Below are 25,171 nucleotides of genomic sequence, written 5' to 3' on the forward strand. Positions count from 1 at the left end.
AATACAAATGATGCTTTTAAATTAAATTACTTAATTATTTCAGTGGAAATAAGAAAACACTTGTGGTCAACTAAGTCAATTTACTCTACTTGATTGTTTCTCTTGTATTCTACTTTATTCTACTCTAATACATCCTAATGAGAAATTATTATGATCCAATTATATAATGTACATTTTTCTGAAATGGGTCATTCTGCATGAGAAGCCTGCTTGTGGTACTTTTAGTAAATTTTGGTGCTAATATTTTTGTATTAAAACATCTGAGACCTTAATCAAAATGGCCTTTCCTTTTATTTACCCTCCATTCCCTCTTTTGTGCTGTTGGAATGAAGTGTGACCCTGCTGCCGATCAGAGCCAGCTGGGTGGCCTTTTTGTCCGTTTATTGCAATTAAATCACAACTAAATCATTTATTTTGGGTTCACACAGCTGTAGTAAACCAGCAGACGGGTGGCTTGCTAGACACAGTGAATACACCTCGATGAAATCCACGGATTGCCTCCGGAAGATGGGAGGCATTTTTTCTAAGCTTCTAAGTTTGAATATTTAAAAAAAAGTATAAATTTGATTAAAATGTTGATGATTCTGTAAAAACTGGGTTCAGTGGCCTCCATGTTTACTTATACGAGAATGTGCTGCGTGTCACATCTTTTTTTGATTGTTCCTTAGTGCGTGCTGGTCGGTTCAGGACTGAGACCAGTTCACACTGGAATCTGATATTGGCCACATAAAAAAAAAAAATGAACAGCCAAACAAAAAGAGAAGTGATCTGAGAAATGAATCTGAATTGAACACTAAGGCGTAGCCAAAGTTTCAGCAAACATTGTAGGAATAAAAACTAAACAAACAGACCTATTCACAGACCTGATTAAATCAGCATATGATGCTGGTTATGAACACGTATTTAAATTATAGCTAACTCATAGAGTATGATTGAGGAGGCTCCTCTTGTGAACAGGGTGAAAGAGTGAGTGTCAAAGTGTTAAGAAATGGATGTCAAGAGTTTCACTGAAAACTGGCTTTATTGAATATAAATCTCTTGTTACAGTGCCCATGAGGTGGTGCTGCTGTAATAAAGTCAAATGTGAACAAAAGAAGAAGGCTTTGCATGATTACAGTCATTGTGGTACTAGGCATGCTGTTCTAGCTGTGCCATGTGAAAGAATATGTCAAGGAAATAAAGACGTGTGTGGTGTAAAGGAGGACTTAAATGATGCTGCTCTGATAAATTATTCAACTGAGTAATGAATGAAGTGTGTCTCAAGGGTAAATGGTTGGCAGCAGTTTATAATACTAGATAAATTCTATGAAGGCACTTAATATAGTGGGGCCAGAGAGAGAGCAAACATTAGGCCCTTGGTAATGAGAAATAAAGTGTGAGTCATATCTAACAGGAAACAGACTAGCATCATGGGATTGTGCTGGGAGAGGAATCCTTTAGAAAGTATTGAGCACAAATATCGGCACAGCTGACACATTACTGGAGCAAGTCACTAAACAAATAGTCAATATGATGTCAAATGTCTGGTTAAATATATGGCTTCATACTCTTTACACAAACAAGTATCCTAATCTAACCCCGGCTTCAACACTGTAGCTGCTTACATCCAAATACTGACACACTTTTTGCTAACATAGATACTTTTTAATACATTTCATAGCTCAATCTTTAGAAAAATAATGTGTTCCCACTCCGATTTGTTCCGTTGCAAAATATTTTTTTTCAAAATGTAATCTTTAAAACTGCTCGTCCTATCAAGCAGTTTTAAAGATTACATTTAAAAGCTTATTTCAGCTTTTAACAGTATGACAAGTAACATACTGAATATCATCACTGTCAATGAGGTCACCACAGACCTCTGCTTCGCAATGAACTCAGAAACCTTGTCTCTGGAAACATGCATTCTCTCTCTCTCTCTCTCTCTCTCTCTCACACACACACACACACACACACACACACACACACACACACACACACACACACACACACACACACACACACATGCATAGAACATTTGCATAGATTCTGCATAGTTTGCATAGAAAGCTTAATTGTGCTCGCCTTCACACCTCTAAAATCCAACAGTAACGTTCTAACAGTGAAGGGCGAGCCAAATTTATTGGTAGGATTTAGCAATTTTATGAAGCCACATAACATGTACACAACAAAGACATGTAATCCAGATAAAAAAGAGACAGATATATTGAAAAGTATTTGATCATATATAATCAAAAGCACAGATACCTTAATAAGGATTTCTGTATTATCAAAATTCATAATCATTGGCATCATTTGACTTTAAAAATTAAATACAGAAACAGATTGAGAGCCTGCCTAATGTTACATGAAGCCTCCTCTCCCTACATGTCGCTGGGGGAAGGTCCTGAGCATTCCACGGATGATTGTTGCATTGCTGATGCACACGCGCTCCCTCACTGCTCCTGGCCGTCCTCACGCAGCTCCGAGGGGAGGAACTTGTACTGCTGCTGTCGGATCGTGGCCAGCTTCTTCCTGGCCTCGTCCAGCTCCCTTTCCTTCCGCAGCATCTCCTCCTGAGCAGCGATGATCTGCAACACAACGCATATGTAACCGGTGTGTTGCTGTCCAAGTATGATTTCTTTAGTACTTAAGCGTCCAAGCAGGGTTATGTTAAAACAGTTTAGTTCAATTCTATTTTCATTTATTTATTAAAAAAAAATATATATATATTTTTCATAAAGTATATATAATTAACTGTTTATTTTTCTTTTATATCTGTACTAACTTAAAGTAGGTATGTATGTACATGCAGTATATTTGGACCTTTGACTCACCTGAGCGATGCCTCCCACCATCTTACTCTTGACCACCACGGCCTGGTCATCCTGAGCATCAAATGCTGCTTTCTGCGCCGCCTTCACCAGGTTATCAGAGGCTCTCTTCACAGCGTTTCCAGCAGCCTGCAGAAACACACGGGATTAAACAAAATGAGGTTGAGTGCGTCATTCTTGACACTGGAAGCAGTAAACTGACATGGAAAAAGTTTTTTTAAAAGCTAGTCAAAGGCCAGTGCTTTAAGATCAAAACCAAAAGAATAAAAGGAAGATGAGGTGAATTCTAATATTTAGATATGTTAATAGATATATCTCTCATCATAGACCAGGATTTAGTCTTTGAGTGAATGTTGAAACAGACTCATGCAGACTTGAGACAGCAGACACGTCAACTGTGCTTCTTGTGAACAGCAATTCCTGGAAAGGCAATGAAAACCTCCACCAGTGCTCTGAGAGAAAACCATAACAGTTTTTTTTCCTGCTCAGTGCCGGAGAATAACTGTAAAAGGCAACGAGCAGCAGCCTGCTGAACTGCACTCAAAGCCAAACATTTGTCTCATAGGGCAGCTCGGCTCTAACGAAGAGGAGTTTTCTCCTTTTGCGGCTCCAGCGACTGAAATCAGACACTGTGAATCCTCTACTGGTTTATCTTTGGCTGGAATGTTACTGTTAGTCTGGCCCTGACATACAACATAACACTGTGCAGCTCCCTTCATCAGCTGTACTGTACACAGAGGCCACACACCAAACTGTCACAGCGTTTGTCTCAGGAGATAAAACGAGGCAGCTGGTATTCTAAAAATGCACATCAAATCCATTGTTAAATGGTCAAATGCATTGTCTGAGGGACTGTTCCTCCAGTATGTTTCTGTCCGACCGTCTACACTTGCCTCGTTTCAGCCGTGTTTTCACTCATTTGTCCGTTTAAATCAACACAGCTGTTGACACCAGTGACCTCGCAGCTCACATTTCACTCACAGCTAACGGACACTACTGCAAGTCAGATGGACATGTCGTTGTTCATGTGTGGATCTCTACACTCTTAGAAATAAAGGTGCTAACTGTAACCATAACGGGTTCTTATTTATATACTGTATATATACAAATATATATACAAATATATATATATACACACACACACACACACACACATATATATACACACATATACATACATATATATGTCAAATTCTTCCTTTAATTGTCATTTATCTAATGTGGAACAAGGCTAACAATTTGGATTACCATCTTGAAATTCATTGGAACACCATCTTAACACTCCCAGGTTGGCTGCTAGGTAATATTGCATTGTTGTGGGTGGTACCAAACACACTGGTACCTCAGTGTGTAAGTCAGTTCTTTCACTAAACCAGCTGCTCCCATCAGGAACTGTCCAAACAGCCACCTTTCCCCAGAGAGACTGTACAATACTCAGCACTCGGGATAATACAACCATAAAAAGCCCCGCGGCGGAGTGAAGAGAGCAAATGCTGCTGGTGTAATCATAGATCAGAGCTAATGTTTCCAGTTCTGGTGCCATGGGCGGACTAGTGGATTGTTTCCAGAGCTCCTGTACACATAAATGTATGGGAATTACTGTGGTGGCAGCTGCAGGCCCAGAAGAGGAGGAGATAAGCCACTGCTGATTGGATCAGAGAATATGAGATGGCCTGGGCAGGCTGATGTGCTCACAGCCTTAAATATAGTCTTTTTGGGTGGATGGGGTGACAGGAGATACTTGTAGTTTGTGTTATGTCTTGGGACTAACTGCATCAGTTACACTTAAAGGTCACAGCAACCCCTCTGTGCTGCATTACTGCCATCATCAGCATCTTAAGAAGAAAGGAGCACTCCACCAATTTGACATACAGTATAAAGGTGAGGTTGCTCGTCATGGGCAGTCCTCGGTGAGTTAAAACAGTGTCACGTCTCTTGTGTCTGACAAAATAATCCTGATGATGTCATAGTGGTGTCATCAGGGTTAACTCAGAACACTAGAAGTTCACGTGGATATCAGAGGGCCTGAGTTACAAACTGCAGGTGTCAACTTTGAAATAATGCAGGTATTACTATGCAGGGAGGGTCAACCAAAAACATTCTAATGATTGTATTATGGGAAATGTAGAATCTAGAGTTTTTGGCTCTGGTCAGACAAAGGACTAAAAGTCAGGACATCTCAGCTTCTGTTGCTCACTTTTTATCTGTCTCATGTGAGTCTCTCACTTTTATGTTAACGCAATACTAAACCTGTGGAGTAGCCCTGTCATGGTACTGAAATGCAGCAGTGTGTTAAAGGCGCTCTTACCTGTGCTGAATATAGATCACACTAATCCTGATGGAGCAGCTGTACGATCATGCAGCTCACCTGTAACCCTAAACACTCAAACTGCAGCCTATTAATAGACTATCCAACAATCTCAGCTGTTGCAGAACGACTAATGTTGTGGTGAGAGTATTGTTCCCTCAGCAGGTACTGTAGGTCTGACACATAAGAGCAGAGGAGGACCTCACTATGCATTTGACAATATCAGATGTCAGTCTGACGAAGCAGGATTAGAGGGTTAGGGAGCTAACTTCTGGCTTTTCAGTCTAGAAGAAATGACTCAAGCTCAAACAAACTCAGTTGCCATGGCAGCTAATGCAGAAGGGGACAGTTATGATGTACTGTACAAAATACTGAGGTAATTCAAATGGTGATTGTGGTTTTATCCTATATCTTTCTTATTGTCAAGGAGTTATGTGCAGATCAAAACCAGCAACGTTTCGCCCTAACTGGTTTCAAAACTAACCCCCTAAAATTGTTTCATTCAAGCTGGTGAAAGATGATAATCAATCTCTGCTGTGTATCAGAACAGTCCAGTAGTTTCTGGTGTGGTGTGTAGCAGACTAACCACAGAGCTGTGTGATAGCAGAGATCTGATTTACCATGAACACCAATGCTAATCTACTATGAAATCCATTTGCTGAGGGTAAACTGTTAAGAAAGCAATATTCTGAGACTCCTGTAGAAGTTCTGTATAGCCAGTATTTAAGTATGAGAAATCATCAAAGGCAGTCGCAGCATTTTGATTTCTGTGAGTCTATGCAGTGCTGATGCTGCAGGATGACATCTCAAAAAGTGTCCACTGAATGAGTTACTTGTCAGTCAGTATGACTTCATGTTTGGACCTCTAGGGGTGACCGAGCTCTCATGTTCTTTCAGTTTTTGGTGTCCTGAGGTACCAGGGTAACAAACAAAAGTGGGCGTGTGTGAAGCAGCTTGATGGGCATTAATATGCAGTGCTGACCTGAAGCCTCTTCATGGTCTGGGAGTCCTGGTCAGCCTTGACCTTGCAGGCCACCAACAGCTGAGCTGTGGAGGCTGCCACCTGCTTGGCTGATGAGATGAGCTTCTCCTCGCTGGCGTGCCCCTGCACCGCAGAGTTGGCTGCCTCACACAGGTTGTTGGTTGCTGCTGCAACCATTCGAGCCTGAGGGGGTCAAAGACATCGACGGTAAGATGTTTTACTAAGAACTTTGAAACATTCTCAATAAACCCGGAGGGCGAGGACTTACAGCTGAAATCAGCCCCTGAGACCACTGTCCGTCATCTACCGCATTGGCTTGGATCGCTCCCACCTGAAAATACAGGAAAATTGGCTCAGAGTCACCAATCTTCAGCATTCATGGATATCAAAAGGATACAATTCACTAAGGGGATAACAATGACATGGATGGGAAAATTCAATCGCTGAAACCATCGCCATCAGTCTGAAAGCAGATAAGAGTCTGGGGGAAGGGGGCTGTATTTCTGGGGTTCCGGTTCTCTTGTGCATCACAGCCCAATATGGTAGATTTTGCCCCAATGGGCCATGCAGAATCTGCATGCATCAGTGCCACATTGTATTAGTCTGTTCCCCTTAAAGGAGACGTGTCATGCTAATTTTCATACTTGTATTTAGTGTTTCTACTAGAACATGTTTACTTGTTTTAATGTTCAAAAAACACATTCTCTTTCTCATAATGTGGCTGAATGTACCTGTATATATATATCTGTCTGAAACACTGTCTTAGTTCCTGTCTCTTTCAGAGCCCCTCCCCAAAAAGCCCAGTCTGCTCTGATTGGCTTGTGAGAAAATGATGGTTCACCTTTGCAGAGGTAGCTCTCAACCTGTGGGCAGTGTATTCTAATGAAGGAGAGACAAATCTGAATGGCTTGTTGGATGTTTTCTGATCTAGACAGCCCACAACCAGTTTCAGTCTCAAGTTTCTACTAAAACACACTTGTTTGAAAAAGTAAGCAGTTTCTGGTGGGAAGAAAGGTGTGCTCCCAAAACGTACTACAAGGTGTTACCATATAACCATGTTCTGGGTTCTCTGTTTGTGGCAAATTATGAAGAGAAACTCAGAGTTAACCATTTCTCTGTGGAGGGTTTAAATGTTGCTGGTATTGTTCAGACGTACCTTCCCTTGAGCCACCAGCTCCCTCTGTGCTGCTGAGGCAGCTTTAACCAGAGCACTCGTGGCAGCTGCAATGGACTTGGCTGCCTCCAGAATCTGCTCCTCAAAGTTCAAGCTCTCATCTGCCTCCTGTTTACAAGAGAGGGGAAAGCAACGGTCAATAAACACACTGTGGTACAGGGCGGCGATGATCTGTGGAACAATCATTCAGACAAAAAGTGAACAGAGCATAGGAAAATCTGGGGTCCACAAATACTTAGAAATGGATGCATATAAAATGCTAAGAGGGTAAGGCCTGTGAGACAGCCATCATTCATGGTGTGAGGAGCTAACAGGCCGGAAGACGTGCAGCACACATACAGTATGTGACCCTGCAGTCAGGTTAACAGGCACACTGGGACTGCTGCTGCTCTGTAAAAAGCCCTCTAACCTTGGGTTTGGTCCTGGGCCTCAGCTGCTCCAGTTTCTTGGCAGCTGCTTCAATAGCTGCCGCTGCTCCTAACAGCTCGTTCTCTGCGATGACAGTGGGATCCTCAGGGTCCACCCACTCTGTGCCTGCAACACACACAAACACCCAACACCATTTTCCACTAGCTGAATATTGTGCAATGGTAATGACAACATGGCTCACAGTATCAGAACTGATTTCAGAGTTTTGCTACTTAAAGGTTCTCTATACGATATTCAGAGCGCAAGCCACTGGAAACGCAGTGGGGCCTTTAGCGCTATCAGCACTGTTGCTGTTGTTTGCACTGTTAGCACCATTCAGAGCAGCTGCCGGCTCAGCTGTCGCCATGTTGAGAGACGTTGACAGGCAATAGATATGCTTTAATTTTTGCATTTAGTTATTTACTAATGAAAGTATTTCTTTAATTAACAGTGTGTACTAGTGAGCGAGTCAAGATTAAAAAATTAGCACATAATAATCAATCCTCACTGTGCGGCACGATTATCAAACATGAACACACAGTGTGGCCTAATAACCTAGAGTGTGCTGTATTATAGAAAAGCAAAAGAGAGCAGATCATCCCACATAAATCAGCAGCCATCAATATCTAAACATTGATTATTTATGTAATTATTTAACTGTACAGCTCCCAGTGTATCACAAACAGTCTCTGTTGCCATGATAAAATGACACAAGGTCACATGTTAGGATGGGGACTAATAGCAAACCCTAGAGAACTTTGCATTCAGGTTCTTCAGTGTCATGGGGATAAAGTTCCAATAGGCACTTTCCACTTGGATCCTGTTCCAGATTCACTAAGCTCTTAGCCATTTGTGTCTCTCCTCACTCTTTTTTTATTGTCCAACTGCAAAGTCTTCTAGCTGAATGTTATTCTAGGTAATGCAAAGTATGCAGTGCATATTTACTTATAGATATGCAGTGCATCCATAGGTGATTTGCCAAAAGGCCAAATACATAAGTTGTCATATAAGCAGCACTCTAACTCCGGGTTTCCATATTGTCGTTTAAAGTGATGGTGAAACGCCCTTTCTGATTGCATCACATTCCCAGGATATGATTGACATTATATAAATATATCATGCTCATCAACCTAATACAGTAATCAAAATCAGGACCTCCTCTATTTGGTTACAAAAATAAAATGTGTAAAGTTACTTAGCTGATATTTCAATGAATCGTATAAATTTCAGCAGCATTTCATATCTTCTGTTGTTCATCTGATTTTCAGGTTGCAGCTACAGGTTGTCATTAATTAGACCCTCTCTACTAACCACAGGTGATTACACGTCATTCAGTTACTTACACAGTAGAAGGCTCAAGGATGATTAGTCCCTTCAATAGTTTGAAGGGACTGAGACAGGAAAGACTGGACATTAATCACTGGTGGTCCAGCAGGGTTCAGAATGTCTCTTAAACTGGAGCAGAGGGACGTTAATCTGTGATATAAAGGTCTGAGGATGACTTTCCCTCCATTTGACAGATGATGCATTCATGAAATTACATTGGGTTCAATGTAATTTGTACTTGACTCTTAAGAGGGGGGATCCCAGAACAGAGCTGTGTGAAACTGTAGAACTCTATGGGGATTGAGTACTAATCCTACTTCAGATTACTGTCAGGGCTCATTTGCATGAAGTGCTCTAAATAAGACCTGATGATGGGCTATTTCAGACGGGTCTAGTGCAGAGTTGAACTGTCTGCCCTTTTTGATGCTTTCACAGGTTGTTTTTTATGAAGCGGCTTAAAAACCATCTATTGTAATTTCTTATTTGATATTGTACATCAGTACAGTTTCTTAAATTCCATTAACATATGTATCACACTTGTAATTATCTTACTACCATGATATAAGTTCACTATTGGGGACCAATGTCTTGTAGGGGTTGGTGTTGTCAGCTACATCCAGACCCATTTAGAGGGATCAATAAGAACTCTGACACCATTAAACGTAAATGGAGACATGAAGAGACTCCATAAGGAATGCAGTTTGGTTCTGCTGTCATTCTGCTGAAGAAGTCAAAGGTTAAGATACCTTTCATGGCCTCGGCAGCCTGGATGAGCTCGGTGACGGAGCCTGCCACGCGCTTGGAGTAGTTGGCCAACTGTTGCTTCAGATCATGAGAGGGCTTTTGGATGATCTACGAGTGACGGGGAAAAAAGTCACAACCTTTAATTTAACCTTTTTTTTTTTTTACATTCTCCTTTTGCATAACTGAGGCTTAACATTTTTACTTGAATCTAATCCTGTGCTACGATAATATTCCACTGCATGTTGTATCTGTGTACACGTGTGCAGCTCGACACTGGGAAAGAAACTACATTAACTACTTCATGGTGGCCATGAAGAAACAACGTGCACGCACAAAACCATACATATTCCATTTCCCACACATGAATTTGTGATTACAGGAACACCTCCCACATACTTCCGAGTGCTCTGGGGGTAATATGATAAGGTGAAGATGAGAAATCGGGCAGACAGAAGTGAAAAATAAAACCATTCATTAGGTGGTAAGCCAATTTCACTGATGTTTTAAAGTCTAAAATTCAATCTATAACCTGTTTCAATTCCATTCATGCGATACATTTTATCACCTTTTTGTACATTGGAGGCAGCATTGTATTTCTCTGTTCATGATGTTTTCATTTCATTCTTAAAACTGTTCTGATATAATAAGTGTCTTAAACTAAACCTGAGAATGATTGTGAGATCACTGGAAATGATGCTTCACAGGTATATATGATCAATTTATGATAAACTGACGAGACTCAGTCAGTGAAACATCACTTCTCAGGAGAAGTGATGGGAATCAGGCCCATCCAAGTACTCCCAGTTCCACAGGGATAGAGATCTATAAACAGACAGCGTACGCATAGCTCCCTGAATGTGATGAAAATAATGTGCACAGTAAGCATTTCTGTCTTTGACAGGTGCATACACAGAATTGTAGCTATGAAGGTGAGATCTCACTGTGATGTCAGAAAATAAACCTATGTGCCCTTAAAGTGGGGCATACTGAACTATTCCTCTTTGAGTATCAAGCACACACACAGTCTTTAGGAAGTATTGCCTCTCTACTATTTAGTCTTTGTTAGTGAAATACTTTTTGCTACTGTATCAGTGTTTTCCATCATGAGAACACACAATGGCAGAGCTGAGAGTCTCATCCCTTCCGATGTGGGGACATCATTAATTAAGTGAGACTTCATGTTGGACTTGAAGGAGGCTTTGTATCTGTAGGAGAACATTATAGCCTCACACACCTACATTCATTATGTAGAACTATGTGATTTTGGAGGCATCAATGTGACCAGAGTTTTATACCGATGTGAACAGACTGATATTACAGGGAGGAAACGAGACAGTCAACTTCTACCAATGACAGGCCCGTCTCACAATTCAATGAAAATAATGGCAGACTAGTTTGATTTGTTGGTGCTCAGATGGGTTTAGGTTTCTGGTATGTGTCCTCAGACTGTCCTAGGTGGACATGCAGTATTCAGGTTGGAGCAGTGTGTGACAGGTGCAAGGCATTAACAGGGCTCAGCTCATGCCCAGCTCAAGTTTATTCAGATGTGTTGTCATGAAAAGAGAGAGGCGAGGACCTAACTGCACAAGAACGCATGAAGCGGGCCAAACAAATGCCACAGGCAAACACAAACGCATTCTGCACACCAACGTACTGACACACACACACACACACACACACACACACACACACACACACACACACACACACACACACACACACACACTTTAACCTGAGCTCCACCAATCAGACAATCTTATGTCTTACACAAATACAACATGCACCAAGTCTAGAAAAACATGATCAGCAAGTCAGTATGTTGTTCTGTTCCAACCTTCAGAGGGCAGGACCTCACATTACTCATATTCACAGATGCTTCTGAATGAGAACAAATATCTACCCGTTTTTATTTCAGGGATATTATCCCCAGAGGCATTTCAACTGTTCTCTAGGATTGTGTTAAGCCTTCCTAAACTCTTAATGATTCAACTTTTTGGTCAACATGGACAAGAAGTCCTCAGAAGAAGGATTTGACCATCAAACAGGATCCCTGGACAATAAAGTGGATGACCTCAGACAGCTGACCACCCCGAAACAAGATGGAGGACTGTTGTATTCAGCGGAATGAACCAACCACATTTTGTGCGAAGGGATGCCACACCCTCTGGTAAGACCCGAGGGGGGTGTGTGTGCTCACATCGACAGTGTATGTGTGGGCTCCAGCCGCCGTTCACCGTTGGTGGAATATGTGACGGTAAAGTGAGGGATTGACCAGCCTTGATTATCATTGAGATCTGCCTTCACACTTAAGAGGCACTAACTCAATCAGAATACTGCAGGAATACTAGGCTGAATGAGTACAATAATAATCATTCTAAGGTTCACAACTAGTGAGGCAACATAAAGTTTGTAGTTTAATGACCTGGCTGATCAGCTCTGAGCCAGGCAGTTCTACAACAGCACAGAAATGGAGAGTGGGACACCCTTTACTGTGTTCAACTGGGAAATGACCAAACCAGCAATGCAGGGAGTCAACTTGTCCTCCAGGGTGTAAAGGGAGCTAGGTAGATAGCTGGCTACTTACATGAACCTACAGAGTCACTGCAATGATGACTCTGTATCACTAACGTCAAGCTTAGGAAATGGTACGGTCCACTTTGATATTTTTCATATTTTATTGCAATTACAGGTAAAAAGAATAATAAATGTTTGCCCCCACCCCATCAGACCCCCAATCCCTCCCGTAATTGAAACCCTGCATGTGATCTGGTCTTTCCACCTCTGAATGGTCAGAACAGAGACAATCAGTGTGACTGTGGAGTCTAACATTAGGCTAGAATTAGATTTGACTGTCTCAGGTTTTCTCCCGTCCATAAACAGAGCAGGTCTGACAGGACTCCGCAGCATTGTTGTGGTACTCAGTATTCAGTGAAGCATTCAACCAATGCAGCGCCACACTTGTGCAGGTCATTCATGTGGCGTACTCACCGGCTTGCACCGACATCAGTGAGCCACAAGTTTAAAGGAACATTGACAGAGCGATGGGAAAAGGAAAGAAAAGAGGTCATCAAACACATGACAGCTGATATTGTATCGACAGCATGCAGCATCATGCTGTGAACACAGGAAATGCAAAATTACATTTTAAAAGCCTTAAGCAAGTTGGATTGCACATTTTAAGATATTTTGGAGACAACTGACAGATGAACAGATTTGTTCTTCAGTGGCATTTAAGGCTGCGGATTGATGGGATGTAAAACTTGTCGAGTCATTGCTAGAAGGTTTCCAGTGTGATCCCAGGGCTCGTGGAATGACTTTATCCTGAGATGTATAGCTATGAGCACTACTGAGGAGCCACTGAGCAAGCCCCCCCCCCCACACTGCTCAAGTGACACTGTCCACTAGTTCACAGATACAGGCGGCTGTGGTACAGGGCAGGGCCTTGGTGTTAATGTGTGTAGGTGTTAAAGAGTAGAGCAGGGTGCTGCTGAAAATAAAGACAGTGACCATACCTACACAACCATACAGGTGTGTGTCTTCTCTCACTGCTTTTTAATACCTCTTTTAGGGCTCTATTTTAAAAGCACTACTACAATGAGCAGCAGAAAGGTCATGTGTGCAGGTCAAGACATTACTCAGTGCATACCCTTAAAACAGCCGGGCCAATCACAGAGTGGTATGAAGAACACTGCTCATAGTGGCTTCTCACAGGAAGTACTACTGCTGTGTGAGGTGCAGAGCATCAGCGTGTGAATACAGCAACACTCAGAGGATGTGAGCGTGAAGGTTCAGGCTTTTCACCATGTGCTCTCTTTTGGAAGCTAATGTAATCACTTTCTGACTCGAAAGTAGAACAAAATGAGTACAATTATAGTTCAAATGAATAAGGTATTACACATTATTTTCAGAAGCAGTTTGTTTCAGCTATTTCTATGAGACGCTGTAGAGCAGTGTTCGGCCATCTTTTTTATATGAGGTGCCGTTGTTAAATGTTCTTGTTAATGAGTGTGCTTTATCAACAGTAAGTTTTATTAAGACATCACATCAAAATGTTATTCTCTAACAGATCTGTTACTTTTTTCCATCTATGTCAGCAACATGCAAAGCAGAATAAAAAATAAAAAACATTTCTCTCCCATAATCAGACATTTTAATTCTGTATGCAAGCACTGCACAAGAAGCTGTCCTCCTGATGAAAACATCCATGTCCGAGTTGAAAATATCGATCCAACTAACCTGATCACCAACATTGGTAATCAGCTATAAACTTAAACTCAGCGGAGAAGGAGACGAGTACTAGCCAATCAGAGGCAGAGTAGGGCGGGTCTTCACAGTTGGGAAAAATTAAATTTAAAAAAATCAATCAAGCTACAGTAAATAACAGGCCAATGGCTTTGAAAGAGGATGTGTAGCATGCAGATGAGAGGGCAGTCGAATGTTTCCTAAAAACTTATATGCACACTTATTGTCACTGGTTGAGTTACTGCATGCCAATGCCTCCCACTGCTCTGCAGAGACATGCTCCTACACATTTACTACTAATGAGTCTGTATCAAGGACAGTTTAAAAAAAAAAAAAATCTAACTATAAAACAAGGAATCTCTGCAGACTGTCTGTGTCACTCACTGACATGTGTTGCAATTAATTATAATTCCCATAGTTGCATTATAATCACTGTTATAATACATTATAACAGTGATTATAAGTTACTCTTAGTGGTCATTGGGTGCTTTAAGTAAAGTAATGAAATTCCAGAGGTATAGGCAAATTATAACAATGATTATAATAAAAAAGGATTATTATGCATTTCAACAGTGGGATTTATAACACACTAAATGTGAAACACATGTCAGTGAATGACCAGCAATTATGAAGTATTATGCTTCTTGACCTAATAAGTTATTATAAAATGCTCTATAATGTGTCCAGCAATATGGATATGTATAAGTGCTTATAACTATAATTATACAGTGTTATAGGCAGATTATAAGGCATTATCAGTATGTTTATAATACATTATAGACATGGAAGTCTTACCAACATGTTTGTGTACATGTAATATTATGTACTTTCTTTTTTTATTCTTTCCTCCACCTCTTCACCATCCTCCAGCTCTTTATTTGATTTAGTTCTTTGCTTTGCTTTAAGGACGGAGCTATTTGCTTTGGAGACCCCACCTGACTCTTAGGACGGGGCTGGTGCAATGTAGGTCACACCTGCTGAGAGCCTGTCCACTATGAGGAAAAGGTGTTTTATGATGTGATGTCATTCATCCTCCTCCTTTCTCTGTCTTGTTGACGGGACCCGGTGTATTGTTGAACTGACGTGGCAGTATACGCAAACTGTTCCTACAAACCACACCTCTACTGAGGCTGCTGTTGGGTGTTTATGATCTGATCCTCAGTCACAATGTATTTTAAATTGGACCTCCAAAAGCCAAAGAAGTAATTTAATACTGCTGTGGAATTTTTGAATGAAGTGTTTGTTCTTTCACTTTTCTTCATAGTGGCTACTGCTGTTTATTCTAGTCATCCCCTCATTTCAGCTACTTCTGCTTCTTCAAGTACTGTTAACTGCTGATAGTACAGTGTGTGTTAGTGTGTGTATTCATGAACGTGGGTAAAGAAGTCTTACCACCAGCACATGCTCCAGCAGTCCCAGGTACCCACAAGCACATTCATTGCCGAAGCGCAGGGCTCTCATCTGGACCTCCTTGCTGACCTCTGGGTGGTAGGCAGCTTGCTGAGAGGGCAAACAGACAGAAATCCAGTGAACTAACACTGACAGTATGTCGGCCATTTTGCATGTCAAAATGTAATGCTTATAAAGACAAAATAATTTGGTCTTATGTAAGAAAATTGACATTAGTGAAATGTTTTGGTTGGGTTGGTACAAAGATTAAGAAGTTGAGAAGAAAGTTTACCAACCAGACTGAAATGTTATATTATACCAATGTTACTTTGTACCAACGATAGGAGAAAAATACTACAGTAATGCAAAATGTAGTTGGTGAGTTGGTCCAGATGATATAATGATTAAACATACTGGTAGGTCTTCAAAACCACTGTGCAGTTTAGAAATCAGAATTCAGTACCGACATTATGAACATTTGTGAGCTAAAGAGTTATAATCAAAAGATACAATAAGTAGCGCGGTGGTAGACACACGGTCCAGTTAGAGATTGGTGATAAGTAACGATAATTATGCCTGCATCATCTTAATGTTACAAGGAACTCTCATTTTGTGAGGATTATGGCGGCCCCACCGGCGGAGCAGTAAGGACGAGCTCTGCTCCTGGAGGAGGAGAAGGAGGTGCTGCTGCTGGAGCAGCACACAACTCCACCGACTGCAGGCCATAGGCTGCAGTGGAACCAGACATGGGTCTGTCCACGGTGGACTGGTCTCTGCTGGAGGATCTGGGTCTGTCCACGGTGGACTGGTCTCTGCTGGAGGCCCCCCTGGAGTCTGAGCTGAAGGAGTTTCTGGTGAACCTGCATGACTTCATCTGACCCAACCCGGTGGCACCCGATGATAGCAAAGACTTCTCGAGCGTGTACTACTATGTGTTTGCATCCTATTCCTGTCCGGTGGTCATGTAGACATTGGGTCACTCCCAGGTGCCGTGACCCCACTAATGTCATCTATCCTACTCTCTCAGCTTGTGGCGAGCAAGTGGTAGCGGGGGGTTCTGGAATTGCCAGTCGGCAGTGCCGAAAGCTGAATTCATCTAGGCTACGCATCCTTGCTCTCCCTCAACTTTCTTGCTCTAGCTGAGACCTGGATCACACCAGAAAACACTACCACACCCGCAGCTCTGTCAGATGTGTACTCCTTTTCTCACACTCCCAGAGCTGCGAGGTGAGGTGGTGGTACTGGCCTGCTAATTTCCCCAAAATGGAAATACTCTCTTGCCTCTGCTCCACAGTTCTCCCCGTCCTCTTTCGAATTTCATGCTGTTACTGTCACTTATCCAGTCAAGCTCAACATTGCTGTTGTGTATCGCCCACCAGGCCCCCTTGGTGAGTTCCTGGATGAGCTTGACACATTAGTCTCGCACTTCCATGACGATGACTCATGATGACTCATCCTGCTGGGCGACTTCAACATCCAGACTGATAAGTTAGAATAGTTGCCCGCACCGAGACCTGTCCATCACCATTGATGATACCGTGGTGATGCCGACTCGGACTGTGAGGAATCTGGGTGTGACCCTGGATGACCAACTGTCATTCTCAGCAAACATTACATTGGTTACACACTCCTGCAGATTCCTGCTCTACAACATCAGGAGGATTCGTCCCTTCCTCACTGACGAGACGGCGCAGGTGCTCATCCAGGCTGTTGTCATCTCCCGCCTTGACTACTACAATTCACTAATTGCTGGAGCCCCGGCGTCGGCCATCAGACCTCTGGAGCTTGTCCAGAAAGCTACAGCTCGTCTGGTGTTCAATCATCCCAAGTTGTTCCACACAACTTCCCTTCTCTGTTCTCTACACTGGCTCACTGTAAGAGCTCGGATCCAGTTTAAGACTCTGGTGCTAGCCTACAGGGCAGTGAAAGGAACAGCTCCTTCCTATCTCCAGGCCATGGTCAAGCCCTACGCCGCCGCCCGACCACTTCGCTCTGCTGCCTCGGGGCGATTGGTTGCCCCATCGCTCAGAGGTCCCTGAGGCCGATTGACCCGGTCACGGCTTTTTTGTCCTGGCCCCACAGTGGTGGAATGAAATCCCCACTGACGACAGGACAGCAGAGTCGCTGCCCATCTTTCGGCGCAGGCTGAAAACTCACCTCTTCAAAAAGTACTACCCTGAGCCTTCCACATAGCCCTTATTGTATTCATATTAGTTTGTTGCACTTATTGTATTCATATTAGTTTGTTGCACTTATTGTATTCATATTAGTCTGATGCACTTATTGTATTCGTATTGGCTTGTTTCTGCACTGTACTTTTCCTCTGGTTCATGCTCTTAGATGCTTGTGTAAACAAGGAGATGCACTTATGACTTCTGGTGACTAGTAGTTCTCTTGAATACCTATGTTGATTACACTTATTGTAAGTCGCTTTGGATAAAAGCATCTGCTAAATGACTGTGATGTAATGTACTGTAATGACAAGCATTAAGAATAACTATATAGAAATAGACAATCTTCTCTTTGATGGTCTCGTTTACTGATGGAGGTCATATAGAGGATCAGGACTAAACTGAGACTGGTTCAGAAGCAGTTAAAGTTCTTCACTGTAACTTTGATGTCAAAATGTTATTTCTAAATCCCATAGTTATACTTTTGATAAAACCCACCATACCTTTGTTTTCATTTTTTACAGCTGAGTGTGTCTCTATCTGCTGTGTACCTTGCAGGAGTGCAGCATCTCAGCGATGGCCTTTCTGCTGAGGTTGGCCGTGGCAATGATGTCTTCCTGACGACAAGAATTCCCAGCAGCCACTGCTTTTGCTGTTGCCATGGTGATGCCTTTAGTCATGCGAATGAACTCCTCTGGCGTGGTCGTCTTTGGTGGTGGGTCAGAGCTGTTGAACACCTGTGTGGTAAAAACCAGGGGACTGTTAAAACCCATATGAGTTCTTTTATCCAACAACGAAGGGGAGTGGATGCTACAGCGGGGAGCCCTGAACTGGAATCCTTCTCGCTGGAAGGATTCTTGTTTCAGTTGGTACTAGGTACAGCTTCTTCTACTGGTTGGGGTAAGAAAAATATTGGCAGTGATATATTGACAACTTGTCCATTTGAAGAGTTTGAGTACTCACAGCCAGCTCCTGTTTGATGTGTTCAATTGTGGCCTCCAGAGCTCTGGTCCCCTTTGTGGCTTCATCCTCTACTGCCTTCACCGTCTTCAGGAGGGATGTCACATTGGTCACCATCACCTACAGCAGCCAAGTCACATCATTAGGCTATAGAGCAGACTGATGGCGACAGAAAATGCTCACTGATGCATCGTACAGTGATAGATGTCACAGTGATTTTCAAAATGCACAGCATTACCAGAGAGAAGACATAGCACTGAAATGATACTGTTGTTGAAATGTTTGTTTTCAAGTCTCTATGTAACATGCAGTGTGGTTCAACGGTATGCAACATACGATTCAAAGTGTGAGCCTTAACGAGTGCTCCATTAAAGATGTCGGTAAGCTTCAAAAGTGCTTCTCTGCTGGTCAAGCAGCATCTGAAACCTGGTCCCAGTGCATACCACAATCCCACAAACATTCATACCTCACCCAGCGATTCCTACCCCCACGTGAGGCGCTGCTGTGGAGGAGCACAGCACTCCGCGCGTCTTCATCTTGTGTCATGTGACTTACCTTAGCGGAGTTCTTCAGCTGCAGCATGCTGGGGTCGTCATGAGGTTTGCCCGCAGCTGCCTTGGTGGCGCTGATGAGGTTGCCCAGAGCTTTGGCCACATCTTTCACTGCATTGATCAGGACCACCTGTAGAATGCAGAACCAGTACTTTACATGTTAATGTGATGCCCTCACAAAAGAAGTGAGTGCACCTAGACACCTAGAGGAGCAGCTGTGTCCTAGTTGGTGTGCTGGATGTGTGTTGAGGGTGTGTCCTTCAGAGGATATCGAGGATATAGAAAAGGATATATAGAACTCAACGCCAGCTTGCTCCCTAAACGGAAAAAAATTGTCCATGAGAAAATGAGGATCTCTATCTCAATTTTTACTTATTTTTATTTTTGTTCTGTTTGTACTTCTCATTGTTTTTCTTATTATTAATTTTCTTTAAGAATGCATCTGCTTGTTATTTACATTTACATTTTGTAGCTGCACTTAGAAGTCTATTTCTACATGTTGCCTTTCATCCACTTTTCCTCAGTTTAGGGTATTAGTGAAGACAAACACAGCTGGCATGTTTTCTGCTGTTCTACCTGAGTCTCTGGGTCTTCAGAACCCAGGCTGGCAGCTCCCAGTTTGACCACATCAGCCAGTTTGGTGATGGTGCACACTGAGGACTGGGCAGCCTGAGCCAGTTTCTCCTGACTGGCTCCAGCACCAGAAACCAGCAGCTTGGTGTCCTCCACCAGAGCCTTGGCTGTCTTCAGGATGTATTCTCTGCACACAGAAAGGTTCACAGAGTCACATATTTAATAAGCAACATGAAACTGGGACGGACATATCATAACAGATGATATTATACAGCATTTAATAGTGAAAGTGATAACACTATCAGGCCGACACAATGGGGCCGATCTAGTCCATTAAATTATAATAAATTATATGCTATATACATTATAGTCTGGGATTTAAATTCCTCCAACGTTTTGACAAATTTGTTGCTGCATTAAAAAGATTTACACTTGAATTGTAATTTCCGTTAATTTTTAAGATTCTGTTGGTGTAAGATATATTATTTAAATTATAGATAACAATTCAGCAATGTATATCTATGTATTTTCTTGTTACATTTACAACAGAGTCAGTAAAACAATGTTTAAGTGAATCCTGATGTTTTCTTACACATAAAGTCTCTTCCTCACAGTGAGGCATACCGCTCATTGATTAAACACTGGTATCTGATCAGTACTCTCTTTGTAAGTCGCTTTGGATAAAAGCGTCTGCCAAATGACTGTAATGTAATTTATGTACTCTGTATCAGCTGATACCAAAGACCAGGTTTCACTATCGGGACAGTAGAAGTCAGATAGAAGCATCACTACAACAATGCATTGCAGTTGAAATCAAGTTACAGCAAAAAGAAGATGCCAAATCCACCAACATTGACGGATGCCACAAAACGCAGGTCAAAAACAGAAAACTGTCTCTCCTGCCTGGTCAGAAGGACATAGGAAAAATAATTGCTATCAATATTATTTTTGCTAATACATCAACACTGTGGCTCAAAAGGTAGAGCGGTTTGTCCCTCAATCAGAAGATTGGCGGTTCGATCCCCCAGCTCCTCTAGTCGATGTGTCCTTGGGCGAACGGGTGAATGATGACATGTAGTGTTAAAGTGCTCTGAGTGGTCGGAAGACTAGAAAAGAGATATACAAGTCCATTTACCACTCTTGCACAGATGCTTTGCGAAATTTAAGTAGCCAGCTTGGCTTGTGGCTTGTTCATTAGCCATATTAACACAAATACCTGACCATAGATATTTTCTATATATATTCAACTGTAAGAAGCCAAAAATATACAATAGATATTAACAATTTAAATGATCACACTCCTCCACCATACCAACAACTGAAAAAATACATAAACTCTGATCCAGTCAGGACAACACTGTGTCACTTCCAGCTGACTTTAAAACATTAGAGTCTAATATGACCTACAGCCTCAGTTAATACAGAAAAAGGTGCTGCATAGAGTTCACTTCACCACCAACAAAATGTTAGGTAGTTCTTATCACGCTGATGTGTGTTCACATGTTTTTTTTCTCTGTTCATAATGGACACGTAAGAGTCTGTGTAATAAAATATGCATCATGTATTTATAGAGACATTATGGTTAGTTGTTGTGTCATTCTAGACAAACAGCTACTGTGGTGCTAACCTCAGTTAAGCACAGCAGCTAGGTGGCTCTCACACTAATGAGCTGTGGCAGTGCTCCTCTTGTGATTGGGTCGAGAAGGTGTATGGGCGGGACCTCGATACTGCGGCTCCATCCCCTAATCACTACTATGCAGACTCTGGCTCCAAATGATATCATCAGTGTGAGATGGCAGCGCCCAGATCCGTGATATTTTGGTTTAATTTTTGTGCAGTGGGAGGAAGTGGAGCCGCGGCGTCCATCTCTATACACAGTCTATGTCCTGGAGAGGTTCACATATGAAAACAGCAGCGCAAATATCCTTCCAAGAAGAGATGATGACTCTTTAAGTCATCTTCACTTTTCTGGACATGCCGATGATCCAACGGCCACCATGTTTTATGTGTGTAATAGTGCGCAATTATATTTGAGACCAAAATGACCCATACAATAACCATCTGCAGTTCAACACTATAGTGCCATAAATAAAAATGAAAGTAGAATTTAAAATGTGGTCATGTATTTAGCATTTTGTATTTCTTTAATTATTTGTTTAATTCTGTTAGATTTGACAGATTCACAGGCTGGGAACCTGAGAATGAAAATAGTGAAAATAGAGTTAATGAATTTCCTTTGTGTTGATATTGTCTTTTCAAATTAAACAATTTAAAAAAAATGTTTTAGTGATGATTAACTTTAAGAAATGTAATTGTAATGAATGAGTTATATGGTTGACTCCCCAACCCAGTGATACTTTCCTTTGCTTTATCTATGACATCATACTTGCCATGATCTATTTTCCTTACATGGATACTGACATCTTTTACAGGAGGGTCTGTAGTACCTGTGGTCAGCGAAGGTCTCTGCGTTCTCTCTGTTCAGAGTACCAGCAGTGGCAAACATGATGGTGGTGTCGAGGTCTGCAATGATTCCAGACACAGCGCTGGCTGCTGTGATGCAGGCCTGGGTGCCACGGTTACCTGCCTGCAGGGACGCCAACACATGGGAGACCTGCAAGAAGAAGGAGTTATGAGTGGAAGTTGGAGTTACTGTGCATATCTAGTTAAGTTATTCCATTTTAACTAGTAAAGTAACATTGAGTGAAACAAGTCATAGAGTGGTTGGGTGAGCTCTGACCTTCTCTGAGACTTTGCGGGCGGTTTCAATCAGCTCTTTCTTGGTGAATGAGTCGTTGGGGCTGCACTGCAGAGCTCCAGCTTTGGTCACCAGACCTGTGCAGCTAAAACCCAGCTCACCCACCTGCTTCTTAATGTGAGAACCAATCTGGACACAAACAAAGAAATACATTTGAAAAACAGCACCAAAAAGATGTAAAATGAGACGTGTCTCTCAAAGGACGGCTGGCTTTATTTACTTCATCATTCTCTGCAGTCACGGCTGCATATTTAGCCTCATTTGCAAGATTTCCAAACTCATTGGTAAGCTGGTTGGCCAATCCTCCAAGGTCATCAGGGTTGGTGTTAGACTTGGTCACCTGAGGAGAGAAGCCACAACAGTTGAGTAATAACAAGTGCATCTATTAGGTTTTCACCAGTTAGATTATAAAAGAAACAAATCACAAATACAAATAATGATAATAATTGGGGGAGTTTTTAATTTTTTTATGTGAGGGTCCTGGGACAGAGGATGTTGTATTCTGTACAGTATGTAAAGCCCTCTGAGGCCAATTTGTGATTTTGGGCCGTACAAATAAAGTGAAAAAAATGAAATTGAATTGAATTATGTATAAATCACTCATTCACATGAAGCTGATTTATCTTCAATCAATAAATCTATAAAGGATATAATACATTTCACGACTAAAACATTTCCTGTTCTTATTAGTTTGACATAGCATTGGTCAGTGTTGGGAAGGTTACGTTTGAAAAGTAATGAGTAACAGATTACAAACTACCCTGTTCAAATGTAATAAGTAAGAACTTCATTAAGATTGAATGAATGTTATTACATTACATTACATTACGGTCATTTAGCAGACGCTTTTATCCAAAGCGACTTACAATTCAGTATCTATCTACACACCGTAGGCACAGCTACGGGAGCAATTTTGGGGTTAAGTGTCTTGCTCAAGGACACATTGACGTGAGACTAGTAGAGCAGGAGCCGGGGATCAAACCGCCAACCCTCTGATTGAAAGGCGGCCCTGCTCTCCACTTAGCGTAGAATTATATTCTATATATTCGCTTTAGACCAAAAAGAATATATTTGTAATCACCAACATTTTGATTAGTAACTGTAATGTAATTACACATGTTTTCTCAGTAACTGATTACAATAACATTTATTTTGTAATTTAAGTACATAACGCACATGTACATATAACTAGTTACTCATCCCAACACTGGTCATGAATGATGCTGTGCTGGTTTATGAAATGACATCAAAACCGACCCTATTTCTATATGGCCATATTTACTTGCATGGTGTAGCCAAAAGCAGGAGGGGGCAGGAAATAGTGGGCTAGGGTAATAGACACAACCTGCAGAAGCTAGCATGACCAGCAGGTCACCATCAGCAGTCTACAGAGCTATAAATGATACACTTTACCGTCCTTGGACTCTCTACAGCAAAACAGCATCCATTTTGATCTGCTGCTTGATTTATTTCTCCGTGCAGTTATCAAAAAAGATTATACTAAACAATGGCTCCTGAATAAGACGTTAGTCCCACCATCTCTCTCAAACTAGCTGGACAGTAGAGCCTAATCGGGCCCCAGAGGACCGATCCTCATGTAGATAACAGGGGCGGAGCCTGCGACACTAAACAGAGAGGGACTTGTACTGTCCAAGGATGGGGCCTGATACACATAATAGGGATGGGCTTGTAATGTGCAGGGGTGGGGTCTGATACACACAACAGGAAGGGACTGGCTCCACTTAACCCCAAATTTCTTCTGCAGGCTGTGCCATCACGCGTTGTATAAATGGGTATGTACTGGACTAGTACTGCCCAGGGGTGGAACCTGATAAAAAAAGTTTTTTATATATTCAACTTTATTTCAGTCACCGGAACTAATTAGGCCATTGGATGACTATCAAAACTTACCATCTCCTGCACAGTGACAGCTATGGCCTTGGCTGTCTTGACCATGGTAGTCTGGTAGTCCACGAAGGTGCCTTCAGGCTCAAGAGCAGGCGTGTCTTCCATTTTATTGATGGCATCATTGATGGATTCCACCATGCCACCCACAGCACCTGCTGCACTGGCTGCCTCAGCCAGAGTGGCACCCAAGTCATCTACTGCTTCCTTCATCATCTGCACTGACTCCTCTAGGGCCTCCTGCATGTGTGCTGCCTGGAGATAGGAAAACACATTTGACTGGAAAATGCTAAAATATTCAACAAGACCATGTTCCTCTACCAGCTTCTCCATAGCTTCTCCAGCTACTCGTCATATTGGGTCCTCACCCAATATGACGAGTGCCAGCTTCAGTACCTTGGGGTTTCCTCCGGCCTCCTTGGCAGTGTAAAGCATCTGCAGGGCCGACTCGGTCAGGGTTTTGGTCTGGTCCAAGACAGCCATCTGCTGTTGGCTGCTGACGATCTTAGACGCTGTGCCTATGGCTGCCATGATCAGGGGCTCAAAGTAGCTGGCCATCTGAGATACCTGATCAAATGTGTGTGGATGAAACAAGCGTGTCAGGCTAATAGTCAGTCTTTAGATGGATCACTAGTTGTTTCAGCTGTCTGGAGGAGTTGTCCTGTGTTCTACCTTGTGTCCCAGCTGGGAGGCCTCGGAGCGAGCAGCTACAGCTACAGGATCAATCAAGTTACTGATCTCATGGACTGAGGCAGCCATCTGCTGATGAAGATTCTGCAACAGATACACACATCATACCATGAATAAAGCTTTATTCAAGCACAGATCTATACTAAGACTCTGTGGTTGTCATTGCACTTATCACAGGTG

At 42.2% G+C, this 25,171-nt stretch overlaps 1 protein-coding gene across 3 annotated transcripts in view; it reads right to left on the reverse strand.

Annotated features, from left to right (window-relative positions):
• Positions 1-1,002: 1,002 nt before the first annotated feature.
• The window catches only part of tln1 (talin 1), a 75,101-nt gene continuing 50,932 nt past the window's right edge, over positions 1,003-25,171 (reverse strand). For all 3 annotated transcript variants that reach the window (XM_068710411.1, XM_068710409.1, XM_068710410.1), the window contains 18 exons: positions 24,974-25,075; positions 24,698-24,868; positions 24,308-24,556; positions 22,617-22,736; positions 22,379-22,525; positions 22,086-22,252; positions 19,642-19,825; positions 19,070-19,195; positions 18,518-18,634; positions 18,106-18,291; positions 15,387-15,494; positions 9,755-9,860; positions 7,684-7,808; positions 7,257-7,382; positions 6,369-6,431; positions 6,101-6,283; positions 2,814-2,939; positions 1,003-2,567 (listed from right to left, as the gene is read on the reverse strand). In XM_068710411.1, coding sequence (XP_068566512.1) covers positions 2,433-2,567; positions 2,814-2,939; positions 6,101-6,283; positions 6,369-6,431; positions 7,257-7,382; positions 7,684-7,808; positions 9,755-9,860; positions 15,387-15,494; positions 18,106-18,291; positions 18,518-18,634; positions 19,070-19,195; positions 19,642-19,825; positions 22,086-22,252; positions 22,379-22,525; positions 22,617-22,736; positions 24,308-24,556; positions 24,698-24,868; positions 24,974-25,075 — 2,541 coding nt within the window. In that variant the 3' untranslated portion in view covers positions 1,003-2,432. The remainder of the gene's footprint in view (positions 2,568-2,813; positions 2,940-6,100; positions 6,284-6,368; positions 6,432-7,256; positions 7,383-7,683; positions 7,809-9,754; positions 9,861-15,386; positions 15,495-18,105; positions 18,292-18,517; positions 18,635-19,069; positions 19,196-19,641; positions 19,826-22,085; positions 22,253-22,378; positions 22,526-22,616; positions 22,737-24,307; positions 24,557-24,697; positions 24,869-24,973; positions 25,076-25,171) is intronic.

The sequence above is a fragment of the Cebidichthys violaceus genome, unplaced genomic scaffold, assembly GCF_023349555.1.
Source record: "Cebidichthys violaceus isolate CVI_PGR_0920_01 unplaced genomic scaffold, fCebVio1.0.p SCAF_152, whole genome shotgun sequence".
Lineage (NCBI taxonomy): Eukaryota > Metazoa > Chordata > Actinopteri > Perciformes > Stichaeidae > Cebidichthys > Cebidichthys violaceus.